Source organism: Gracilinanus agilis, chromosome 1, assembly GCF_016433145.1.
Source record: "Gracilinanus agilis isolate LMUSP501 chromosome 1, AgileGrace, whole genome shotgun sequence".
NCBI lineage: Eukaryota > Metazoa > Chordata > Mammalia > Didelphimorphia > Didelphidae > Gracilinanus > Gracilinanus agilis.
In genome coordinates this window covers 721,656,468-721,669,581 of record NC_058130.1, presented here as the reverse complement: position 1 = coordinate 721,669,581, position 13,114 = coordinate 721,656,468, and the positions used below count along the sequence as shown (strand labels likewise).

Genomic DNA, 13,114 nt, shown 5'->3' with positions numbered 1-13,114 from the left:
CTTAACAGTATGAATGTTGGCAAGTCACTTAATCTTCCTTGCCTACCTCTCTTACTTTGGAACCAATACATATTAATTGGTTAATGACCAATATACTAAGGCAGAAGTAAGGGCTTTTAGAAATAAAAATTGTATACTGAGCTGGAGATGGAGTATTTTTTGTTTGCACTTGGAATCACAACCCAAAGGAAGGTGTGCAACCAAATGTAAATGACAAAATTAGGATAGGGAAGACACTCCAGGAATGAAGTCTGTAAGGAAATGCTTCCTTAAATATATGAATTCTGAATTGGGATTTAAAGGAGAATGGATAAACAAAAGTGACAAGGAGATCACATATGAGGTGAAGGTAGACTAAATGTAATGTCCTTTCCAGTGACAGACAGATCTAACAGCAAACTCAAAATGCCCTTTAATTAGTAGAGCCTACTTCCAATACCTTCTGGGTAAACTGAGGCATTGAGACAAGCCTAAGCAGATGTGGATAGGGAGGAAGGGGTTAGACAACTAATAAGCACAAGTGTGTGATAAAGATAAAGTAGGGTATGACACAGAGCATAGGACATGATTAAAGTAGGGAGTTGTGAGGACTGGGGACTGAGCCATCTGCCAAGTATCTGAAGGCATGTCATGGGAAAGAGATTGGACTTGATATTCAGTCTGAGGGACATAACACTGAGCAGAAAAATTTAGAGTGGAGAACGGGGGAGGCTTCCCAATAGTTGTCCAAAAATATAATGATCGTGCCTCCGGTGTGGTGTAATGTTCAGCTTCACAGGAAGGCTTCTAGAAGTTGAACAGCCCCTTTTCAGAGATGCCAATCATCTTGTAGGCATTTATTAAATGTTCTACCCTCAATAGCTTACTCTTGCCAAACTTCCCTTGTCTAATGTTTCCGACTAGGGAGAGAGAGCTTAACCTTTCCCTTTTGATTTTGGAACCCTCTAGTTTGGAGGATATGTGTGGAATGACCTGTCTCATACCAGGGCTGGGGTGGTCGCAGTGAAGGGGGTCTGCAACATTCCTATCTCCGAGGCATCATAGAAAAGAAGAAGATAGTTTTAGCTCCAGACTACTGGAGCGGAGTACTGTAGTTTGAGGTAGGAGGTTGAAACTTAAGTTCCTGGAAGAAAGGCTATAATTCCCAATACTTTTTGCCATAGTTCTCAGACCCCGCCTACTCATCTTGGAAGCGCCGCGCCTTCATCTGCGGAGACTGCGCACTTGAGCTTCGGAAGGTGGGGCCAAGCGCTACAAGACAGCCAGTAACATTTCAGACTAGGAAGGAGGAGTTGGTGCGTGAGGTAGCCAATAACCTTTCGGTGAGGATGGGAAGGGTGGGTTAGCGCACGCGCAGTGTTGCTATCGAGGAAAAGGAACTCTTGCCTAGTCGTGGACTCGACATGGAGACGGGATACGGAGGTAGGTTCTGCAGAGGGGAGTTAGCGTCCATATCTGGGATCCTGTTCTGGGAGCTCACTATCCGGACAAGCCGCGGGATACCCAAGTGCTTGTCCGAACGCGGAGGGAAAGAAGGTAGTCGGGGTTATGTCAGCATTAGAGAAAATTTTTCCGGGGGGGGGGCCGGAACGGCTTTCTGATTGGTGGGGACTGCTGTCTCTCAGCCGGACCTCGCCGCGGATTGGCCGGTTCTGCTCCGAGGTGGCCAAGCAGCCCTTGCCGGGCCTTACTGCCTGAGGGGCTGATTAGCGAGGCAGGGAGAGGGGATCAACCCCAGGGTGACCGAGGAACGAGTCCAGCTGGGGATGCCTAGCGGCCTATATGGCCCTTCACCTTCGCTGCGAGTGCAAATGGACGTCTTCCCTTTCTGGAGGCGACACAAAATGGCGGTTGGCGAGGGCCCCTCCTTCGACGTGTTCCGGCTCCTCCCCCTTCACGTGTCTCCTTCCGCGTGCTTTGGGTGTAAACGAGAGACGGGAGAAATCCCACTTCCTTTTTTCAGATTAGCAAATTAAGGCAGACAGCAATTAAGAGATTTTTGCAAGGTCTCACAGTAGTTAAATGACTGCGCCCAAATGACTTCGGGAAGAAAATCTTGCTTTTACACTTACAAAGCCCTTTACGTGTTAAATCGTTTTGCTCTCCCAACCCCCTTAGAAGATAGGTGCTATTGTCCACTTTTATGGGGAAAGCGTGCGACAGGTTAAGTGACTTGCTGTGGTTCACCCAGTAAATGTATCAGTCCGGATTCGAACTCAGTTTTCCTTGATTTTCAAGTTAGCATTCTGTGCACTACACCTCATAACCCTCCCAGACTTAACATGTTTTTAAAATCTGGCTATCTCCAAAAGATATTGAGTCACTTTACCCACCCCAACCCTGGGATTGAAATAGTGAGGACCATGATGAAAAGTGAGAATGAACATGTTGTTGAGTCAGTAAGGAGGCCACCATGATTAAAATGGGGAGGGTGCCTGTCGAATAACTGCAAGAAGAAAAAGGTTAGATTTTAGCCACAGCTTCTGGAAATAAATTTAAGAATGTTGTGTCGTGTCCGACTTTTTGTGAACCCTTTTGAAGTTTTCTTGACAGAGCTACTGAGAGTGGTTTGCTAGTTCCTTCTCCAGCTCATTTTACAGAGTAGGAAACAGGTAAATCAAGTGAAGGAACTTGCCCAAAGTGACAACAGCTAGTTTCTGAAACCACTTCTGCCTTGGAACCAATACCAGGTATTGATTCTAAGACAGTAGGTAAGATTTAAAAAAAAATAGAGGAGCAGATTAAAAAAAAGAATAGCACAGTGAATAGAAGGCCTGGAGTCCTGAGGACCTGGGTTAAAATTAAGCCTCAGACACTTTCCCAGCTATGTGACCCTGTGATAAGCCACTTTTGCCTAGGTCTTGCTACTCTTCTGCCCTGGAACCAATACTTAAAAAATAAAAATAGAAAGAAAAAGAAGCATTGGTTGTTGAAAGCCTTCTCCAAGGGTTTAGCCTCAAAAGAGAGGCGAAATATTGGATGATTGCTAGTCAGGATGATCAAGTGAGGTTTGGGGATTTTTTCTGTTTTTGAGAATGGAGGAGACACAAGTATGTGGGTAGAGAATAGAGAAACAGCCAGTAGACCCGTAGTTTGAAGATAAGTGAGGGAGGGAGCAATCCGCTGGCAATGATAGGATTAAATGAGATCTCTTGTGCAAGTCTGTAAATAGGGTTATCTTTGGCAACCTCTTCATATGAGAAGGGTGAAGGAAAAGAAAATGTCCAAGGCATATTGTTGAGATGAGAAAGGAAGAAAGGGAACACTTTGTGAATGTCCTCAATTTTTTTTTTTTTTTTTAGTAAAATATGAGTCAGGATTCTCAGATGAGGTGTGGGAGTAGGAAGCCATGGTAGATTGGAGGAGGAGTAAAAAGGTTTGGAAGAGCTCTTGTTGGTGAATGAGATACTATTGTAGGTAGGGGTGGGTAATTGGATGTACTTGTAGCAGTGAGGGTCTGGTTAAGGTTAACAAATTTTTAGTGGATACAGCATAATTTTGTGATTTTTTTTTTTCAGCTTTCAGCAGTACATGTGTAAGAAGGAAAGCAGAGGTAGAAATGAAAATTGTCCATTTTCCCCATGTGAACTTCTTTATCTTTTGATTATATATTTCTTCCTGCTACTCAAATTTGTTTATTTTATTTTGTTTTATTAATAAAACCCTTACCTTCTGCCTTGGAGCCAATAATGTATTGGCTCCAAGGCAGAAGAGTGGTAAGGGTAGGCAATGGGTGTCAAGTGATTTGAACCTAGGACCTCCCTGCTCTAGGCCTGACTCTCAATCCACTGAGCTACCCAGCTGCCTCCTCAGATTTGTTTATAATGTCACTCTTTATGTCTAAATCTTGTGCCCTTTTGGAGCTTATCTTAGTATATCGTGTGACATGTTGATGTAGACCAAATTTTTGCCAGACTGCTTTTAGTTTTCCCCACAGTTTTTGTTGAATATTCTTGCTTCAGACCCTTAAGTTATTACTGTGCTCATTTTCTTTCATGTGTTGTATACCTAATCTTTTACACTAATCCACCTAGTAAGATATTAGGTCCTCCTCTTTCCCACTTTTCCCCCTTTGTATTCTTGACCTCTTGTTCCTCTAGATGCATTGTGGTTATTTTTTTCTAGCTCTATAAAATAATCCTTTGGTAATTTGATTGGTATGGCACTGTATAAGTAAATTAATTTATATAGTATTATCATATTGGCTTGGCTTACCCATGAACAGTTAATATTTCTCCAGTTATTTAGATCCATATTTATTTGTGTAATGAGTGTTTTCTAATTGTGTTTATTAATATAGTTCCTATGTGTGTCTTGGTATGTAGACTCTCAAGTATTTTAACTTATCTGTAATTATTTCAATGTAATTTCTCTTTCTATCTCTTCTTGCTGGATTTTGTTGTTAATATACAGAAATTGAAAGCCTCTTGTGCCCAGTAATGTACAAAGTATCTTTTGTTTTTGGTCAACAAACATTTTAGCCTTCCATTACCACAAGTCATTCAATCTGATAGAGTTCATCATTGACATTCATCTCTTCCTTTCACCATCACTGAATTTAGGAATATGGGAACCTAACTCTTACTTCTTCTCAAGGTTATTGTGTTCTGTATTTGGAACTACATTCACCCCAGAACTGATTGCTACATGTGAAAGCTATTCTTTTACCCTTTCCATATTCTTATACTTGGAAAAATTTGGTTCCCTCCGAAAGACAATATTACAAAAGTATTGCTATAAATATTTTAGTGTATGCAGAGCCATTCTTTTTGTCATTAATCTTTTTGAGATGTCTGCCCAGCAGTGAAATCCCTGAGTCAAAGGCTATGGTCATTTGAATCACTTTCTTTGTAGAATTCTAAATTACTTTCCATAATGGTCAGACATTTTATAGTTCCACTGTTGGGTCATTTTTCTACCTCCTAATACTGACTTCCCATCTTTTTTCATCTTCATCATTTTGCTGAGTATGAGGTAAAATCTCACAGCTGGTTTACATTTCTCTGATTTCCTAATTGACTTTCTCTCCCTCTAAGCCTAAATTCCAGACTTTCACTGCTCAAGCCTCCTCTTCTCCTGATTCCCTATCTTCTTTTCTCTTATCCTAACCTAGAAAATTAAGGACTTTTTTTTCCCAGGAGCTCCCTCTAGGCTCAGTTCACACTTGAAATCATTCCCCATTCTTTTCTTCTATATTCTAGATTTCTGAGGAAGAGTTTTATACTCTATCTTCAAGAGATTGCTCCTTTGATTATTCCCATTCCCTTTATGTCCCATAAAGACATTATCTTTAATGTCTCCATCTCCATTGCTTTCTATTGGTCTAGTATCTTTTTTTCTTGATGCAATATATATAATACCCTTCACTGGACTTTGTTTTCTCTTCAAGCGATTAACTTATTTCTTCTCTTTTCCCTTTCACAAAGATACTCCTATTAAAAGTCATCTAAAACTTGTATGTTCTATTTCCTCATCTTCCACTTATTTTTCAAAATCCTTCCATTTGGCTTCTGGTTCCCAGCACTCAACTAAAACTGTACTTTCCAAGGTAAAAAGCAAGTTTCTTAACTGCTATATCTCTAGCTTCAACCTCCATAATTTCTTGGTCAATTTGTTTCTATTGGTCATGATTGATCTCTTATTGGATTTTTTCCTTTTTCTGGTTTTAGCAACATATTCTCTCCTGTTTTCTTACCAATCTCACCATTCTTTCTTAGTCTCCTTTGATGGATCATTTTTAATTTCCCACCCATTTAACATGGGTGTACCCCAGAGCTTTGTCCTGAGTCTTTCCTTACTTTATTATCCTCTCCTTTAAAGATCTCATCAGCCTGTGTGTTAAAATATTGTGTTAATTATATCTCCTGAAGCCTGGTCAGTCACACATTGTCAACTTCCTGTTGGATTTCTTCTCCTGCATGTTCCCTCAAACTTAACATGTACAAAATATAGCTTATTATTTTCTCCTTGAAATCCATCCCTCTTCCAAACATCTGTTTCTGCTGAGAGCATCGCCATCTTTCCTCCAGTTACCCAGGTTTATGTCTTTGGAGTGATTACTGACTTTTCTCCCTCTCTCGTGTTCTATATCAGTTAGTTGCCAAGTCTTACCAAGTACACTTGTATCACATCTCTTAAGCTCTCATCTCTTTACTCATATAACTACCATTCTCATCATTTCTTTCTAGGATTATTATGATGGCCTAACTACTTTCAGGATTTTTTCTAATCTATCCTTCACTGAGCTGCCAAAATAATATTCCTAATCACAGATCTGGCCATGTTGGAAATTCTAAAAAATCAAAACAAAACTCAGAAATCCTCTAATTATGAATCCATTATTTCTATTGTTACTCAACATTACAGTTAGTAAGGAATTACATGCTTTCCATATGTCAAATAGGAGAACAATGAGATGTAGATATGAAGATTATAGGCATAGTCTCCAGAATATGATTATAGTCTTACTATAATCTGATCTTAACAGAATATCTACATTTTATATTGAGTACCTGGTGCACCACATTTAGGGAAGACATGGGCAACCTTGAGAGTGTTCTGAAGATGTCAACCAGTAATGGAACCCACACAATAGAAAGAAACTGTATCTGTTTGACCTAGAGAAGTGAAGATATGAAGGGGAACAAGATGGTTGTCTTTAGGTGTGAAGATAAGACTGTCAATGGTTCAGTTTGATCATACATGGCAGAATTGGGCACAGTGGGCAAAAGTTGCAGTTTCAAATTTAGACCCTCAAAATAAGGGAATATTTTCCTAACTATTAGAGCTGCCCTTCTCTGGAGAAGTAGTAAGTTGTCGCCATTGTAGGACTATAAGTGAAAGTTGTATGCTCACTAATCAAGGGTTATTTTTTCAGTGGCCTTTGAGGTAGATCCCTTTCAATTTGGACATTATATGATTCTTCTGGTTACTGTGCGAGGTAAACTGGAAATACAATCTTAGAAGGGATCATTCTGATAAAAAGAGCCTTCTGTGGAGACATAGGTACAGACAGTTCCCATTTTATCATTGTTGTTATAAATGCTGGTTTGTTTAGAACTAGTACTGCTGCTAATGTTTTGTTCCTTAGAAACAATGTTAAAAATGCTGGTTAGTTTGCAAGTTGAATTAATTGAATTAGATGTAACTTGTGAGGTGAGGTGGGTGACCCATAAAGGGTTTTTTTAACCTTCTTAACCCCTTACCTTCTGTCTTATCATTTCTTAAGACAGAAGAGCAGAAGTGCTAAGCAGTCAGGGTTAAGTGATATTGGTGCCTAGGGTCACACAACTAAGAAGTATCTTGAGGCCATCTCCAGGCATGACTCTTTATTCCCAGAGTCACCTAACTGCATCCTCATATAGTTTTGTTTTGTTTTCAAACCCTTACCTTCTAGAAGAGTGGTAAGGGCTAGGCAATGAGGATCACATAGCTAGGAAGTGTTTGAGGCCAGATTTGGCCCCAGGACCTCCTGGAGTCTCTAGGCCTTGCTCTCATTCTCTACTGAGCCACTTGGTGGACACCCTCTCCCCCATCCCCCAGCCTTGCCCCCAGTATAATAGTTTTGATAACCCCAAACATGGAGTTCTTTCTTTTAAGCCCTGGTAACAGGTCTAGTAGCAGGAGTGGGAGAAGCTATTATCTTACGGAATAGTAGCTATTGTTAGTAGATAATTCCTTCAGATTGGTCCCAATGCCAAGACTCCTGTACTTATATCAGTTCTTGTTCCTGTGCTATAAGAAAGGAAAAGGGTTTTTTCCTTTCTGAATTCAGAAATGGTTTCAACTAGCATTTTGAAAAATCATTTGTTGTTACTCCCCTTCCACCTTCCTTTTGCAATGACCTTCCTGATTTCTGAGATTCCCATCCATGGTCTCTGGCTTCCTTAAACTCCTTTTTGCTATAACTCACCAGTTTAGATCTGAGTTCTCCCTCTAAGTGCTTCAGAGTTATACCTCACAGTCTTATTCTTTCAATTGAGCAGCTTTGATCTAACAGGTAGAAGGAAAGCCAGCCATAAAAACCCTTTCATTTTTTTTTTCATTCATCAAACATTATCAAACTCCACCTGCTATGTGTATTATAGAATCTTTTCAGTTATTGTGTTTTTTCTTTTTGTTTTTTAGCAGAGTTCTTCATAAACCCAAATAATCTTTCCCTCCTTTGGATAAAAAGGGACTATCCCCATAATAGGGTAATTATGACATCAATTCTATTTTAGAAGTTTCTTAATATTTGGGGGACTTTATTACTTTGTACTTAATTTGTGTGAATAATTCTTCCACACATGTAGATTGCAACCCTGCTACTCCTGCTTTGACCTCATTTCTATAAATTCATATGTTGATGTTTTGGAGAACAGCTAAACTTAAACATTCCTCTTCTTTTAAGAGATACTGGTTCAGCAGAACAAGTACTGGGCCCTGAGGTCAGAGGAACTGGGTTCAAATTCTGACTCTGACATTTAATCTATATGTAACCTCTGTCAAGTTACCAACCTTCTTGGAATGGATCTCGTTTTCCTCATCCATAAAATAAGGGGCTGGACTCATGGCCTCTAGGGTGCCTTCTAGCCTCTACAGCTCTGGCCCTTCTAACAGGTACACTCCATTAATAATGGGGAGTACATGCAACACAATCAGTATTCACCTTTTCATACTTGTTTAAAGCATTCATCAAGGGCACCATGTAGTCATGGAGAATGTTTGACAATGGGTAATCTGCTGCTCGTTTCCCATTTCTCCCATCAAGTAACATTGGTTTTTCAGCAGCTCTGGAAAAAGAACAGGTCAATCACTACGGTTACACAGTGAAATCTTGTTCAGTTTTTAAATCATATTGAAGTATTCAATAATAAAGTAAGGAAGTACAAGAAGAGTACCAGGAATCTCCAGAAATTTTCCCTCTTTATCATTCATCCTAATGCCCAGGAAGGCAGGAAATGATTACCTGCATTGATGTTATAGTGGAAAGAACACTTGCTGTGAAGTCAGAGGACCCGAGTTCAAATCCCATTTCTGATCCTTACTCCTTATATGACTTTGAGGAAATAGACTTGTTTCCTCATCCAAAAATGGAAGGAGATAGTATATAGTATTTTGTCGTTGATACTGAGTCATTTCAATCAAAAGTTCAGACTTTTCTGGGACTCCATTTGAGGTTTTCTTGGCAAAGATACTGGAGTAGTTTGCCATTTCCTTCTCAAGTTCATTTTATAGATGAGGAAACTGAAGCAAGCAGGATTTTAAGTGATTTTGGGTCACATGGCTAATAAGTATCTATGACTGTATTTGAACTCTAATCTTCCTCACTCCCAGGTTGGTGCTCTCTATCCATCTCTGCCTAGCTCCCCATAATCTAATGTCTTTGTAATTCGGCTAACTGGAACCTGACTGACTCTATCCCCAGAGTACCAAGATCCTCCTAATGCCTTCCTTTATAAAGAGCAGAACTAAACATTTTTTTTCCAACCTTTACCTTCTGACTTAGAATCAATACTAAGTATCCATGCTAAGGCCGAAGAGCAGATAAGGGTTAGGCAGTTGAGGTTAAGTAATTTGCTCAGGGTCACACAGCTAGGAATTGCCTATGGCTTGGTTCTGAATCCACCAAGCCACCCAGAACTGGGCTTTTCTGCCCCCTCCACTCTGCTATTTGTTGCCCTGCCCGGTTTTAACTCCATGAACCAAGATGTCCCAGAACTAGGTACTCTCTAGTTTCCCTCCCACCATTCTTGCCTCTTTTCGTGAATTGCTTCCCCTTCCATTAGATTGTAAACTCCTTGAGGATAAGATCTGTCTTTCATTTTATTAATTGTGTCGCTAAAATTTAGCACCATGCTTGGTACATAGTAGGCTTGTGATTTATTTATTGGATTTCACTTCCCTAAATCTGTTTCCTTCTCTGTAAAACAAAGGAATGGTACTAGAGAGCCCTTCTAGCCCTGATCCTCTGATTCATCCACTCCTGGCTATGGTCAGTATTGACTTTGTAATTAAAGCCACCATACTTTAAATAGGAATCCTTATTTAGGCAGGTGCCTAAATTTATGTTTACTGACAGCAATACTGGTATACAGGAGTTTCTTTAGAGAAAATGAAAGTTGGCTGGGTATGTTAGTATTAGGCTTATTTGTATTGTTGAGATTTGAGGTTCATTTCTATAATTGCAGTGTAGTCAAAATTCAGGATTTTCTCTAGAAATATTGATTTTTTTTTTAAACCCTTACCTTCTGTCTTGAAGTCAATACTGTGTATTGGCTCCAAGGCAGAAGAGTGGTACGGGTAGGCAGTGGGGGTCAAGTGACTTGCCCAGGGTCACACAGCTGGGAAGTGTCTGAGGTCAGATTTGAACCTAGGACCTCTCGTCTCTAGGCCTGACTCTCAATCCACTGAGCTACCCAGCTGCCCCCTAGAAATATTGATTTTACTTGGATATTTTGAAATATCTATGACTTTGTCCTTTTATAGAAGAGTCCAACCCCTCAACGGCTGCCATGGCTCAAAAATTCATCACCTGGTGACCTATCTTGGGACCATGGCCATATAAGGCAGCTTCTAGGCAGAATCTGTTGTCTATTACTTGAAGTTTTCCAGCTTGTTAGGACCTTCTTTTACCTAGTCTCATGAAGCTAAGATTACTCCTGTGCTATGATGAGGACTTAAAGGAGAACTTGAATAGAAAAACAAGAAGTTGGTACCCTTGTGCCCTAGGGGCTTGAGAACACACACACACCACCACCACACCACCAGTGTCCTTAGGTCTCCACCACTTTGGGACAGACCCTCTTGCATTGGTGGGTTTGGACAGGTCTCGGTCGTCTGCCTCCCCCTTCCTCCTCAATAGTGTGTCTTGATAAACTTTACTTCTGTCAGTTTTCACTGAGAGAAAGAAGTTTTATATTCTATGCTGAAAAAAAAGAGCATAGTCCCAAGGAGGGAAACTTGGTTTGCTAGAACCACCCAGCATGTCAATAATGGAGCCATCTAGTCTTTGAACCCACTGACTTGTTCCCCCTTCCTACTTTCCCTTTCATCGGGGCCACGTCACATGCATTAATTTTTGTCCGAATTCTGGCATACCACTTTCCAGAGCAGTAGAAATAGGTTAAACCATAGCAGAATCAGTTGTATATTCTAATAAAAAAATAAACCAGCATAAAATGATTTTTAGATTTTTTTTTCCATTTTTAAGCACTATATTCCTAAGAATGGTTTTCCTTTTCTCAGCCAGACAAAAAGGTCTGTAACTTTTATATCTCTTCCTTTATAGGTTATGGGGCTTGGAGCACTGGAACTGCTAACACTCAAGGTGAGTTTTTCTTGCTTGGGTGAAATTTGAAGGGTTTTTTTGGTTTGTTTGTTTTTTGTGTGTGGTTTTTTTTTAACAGATATATTTTTGGTCTGAACATCATTGAAGTGCCTGGCCAGTTTAGTTTAGCAAATATAGCTTCTACCTGTTTTTAAAGCCTGCTTTTTTTCAGAGTAATGACATAAGTTCCTAGTGTTATGTGTTGCAGGTAGCTTATTTTTAATTGTTCTTATTTTTTTCTTGTGGAGAATCAAGATAACTTTATTTTCTTGATGGTGTGTCTGTATATTCTTTTTTTTTTAAACTTTTTTTTTTTAAACCCTTAACTTCTGTGTATTGACTTCTAGGTGGAAGAGTGGTAAGGGTAGGCAATGGGGGGTCAAGTGACTTGCCCAGGGTCACACAGCTGGGAAGTGTCTGAGGCCGGATTTGAACCTAGGACCTCCCGTCTCTAGGCCTGGCTCTCAATCCACTGAGCTACCCAGCTGCCCCCGGTATATTCTTTATAATGTTATTTGGTGGCATTTTCACTTTTTCCATGGTCAGTTTTTTTGTAAACTGGATTTGACAAGGTAGTATTTAATGAAGTGTCTCTTATGCCTAGAAAATGTCTTCAGTGCTTTGTGTAATGCTCTTTCTGTTAAGTTAGGGAGGTGTTTTCTTCCTTTACTTCTCTCCAGAAATAAAAACATTATATAATGTTGTTAGCAGCTACTTTGATTTTTTTTTCATTGTGAAAAAATGGCCATTGTTCATCTGCTCTGCTTATGAGCCTCCAGTCCAGCTGCCTGGAGGAGGTGGGAAGTAGCCTAAACCATGAGCTCAAACTTGACAAGCTTTTTGGTAAGACATGATTTTATGAGAAGCTTAGTTAAAATTTCTACATGCTTTTTCCAGCTTTAGTAAATGCAGTGATGATATTCCTTTTGGGCCCGAAGTGCCATCCCTTATTGGGAACTTCTGGCAACTGAACGTGGATGCTGTTCCTGCCATACTTTTATGAAAGTAAAATGCATATATATTATTGTTCTGTAAAATGTATTTTCTGATATCTGTTTTGAAAGCAAAGGTTTTGTGTATTTTTCCCCCACTTCTTTAAGGTACATATGGGACCAGTGCAGCCAACTGGCAAGGTATGTGCTTATTCTTATGTCTCTGGGAGTTCTTTCCATGAATTTTTTAACTTTGGGTTTGGTCTTTAGAGCTAATGCTAGAGCTGTAGTTGGGGCCTGAGTTTCAGGGAAGAATCATGTGCTACTCTAGTTCATAGGATCACAGATTGAGAAATGAAGTGACCTTAGGGAATCATTACCTCCCTGCCGTATATAGATAAGGAAACAGGCCTGCACAGGTTACATTTTGCCTACTTTCTCAAGCTAAGGACCTCTAATTTCATTGTTCTTTCAAAGTATCCCACTAAATAGGTCTTTGAACCAATCCACATGTGTGGATGACTAAATCTGCTAGGGCCATGCCCTTTAAGAATAACAAGATAGAAATGGAGGCGATCCTCCTTCATATGTAGTTTTTCCACTGTCTTACTGAGTAATGGGCATAAGTTGAATTGTAAGGATTTGATTGATAATTCTTGCTTGTTTTGATCCTTGGAGACCTATCTTCAAATATAGCATAGTCCTCAAGACCTCAGAAAAGAGAGGGAAAAATAAAGGGAAAATTTCAAGTAGGGATTATTTTTACTGTGTTTTCTTAACTTTGATTTCTTTAGGATAACATAAAAAAACTGAAGATAGACCTTTTGGAAAGGATAGCTATCTTGGGAGCATTGTATCACACACACACACA

The 13,114-nt window shown here is 39.8% G+C and overlaps 1 protein-coding gene across 1 annotated transcript in view; it reads left to right on the top strand.

Moving 5' to 3' along the window:
• The first annotated feature begins 1,370 nt into the window (after positions 1–1,370).
• Positions 1,371–13,114, top strand: part of AKAP8 (A-kinase anchoring protein 8) — a 54,805-nt gene continuing 43,061 nt past the window's right edge. Inside the window, exons 1-3 of the mRNA XM_044671539.1 lie at positions 1,371–1,422; positions 11,273–11,311; positions 12,412–12,444. Coding sequence (XP_044527474.1) covers positions 1,404–1,422; positions 11,273–11,311; positions 12,412–12,444 — 91 coding nt within the window. The 5' untranslated portion in view covers positions 1,371–1,403. The remainder of the gene's footprint in view (positions 1,423–11,272; positions 11,312–12,411; positions 12,445–13,114) is intronic.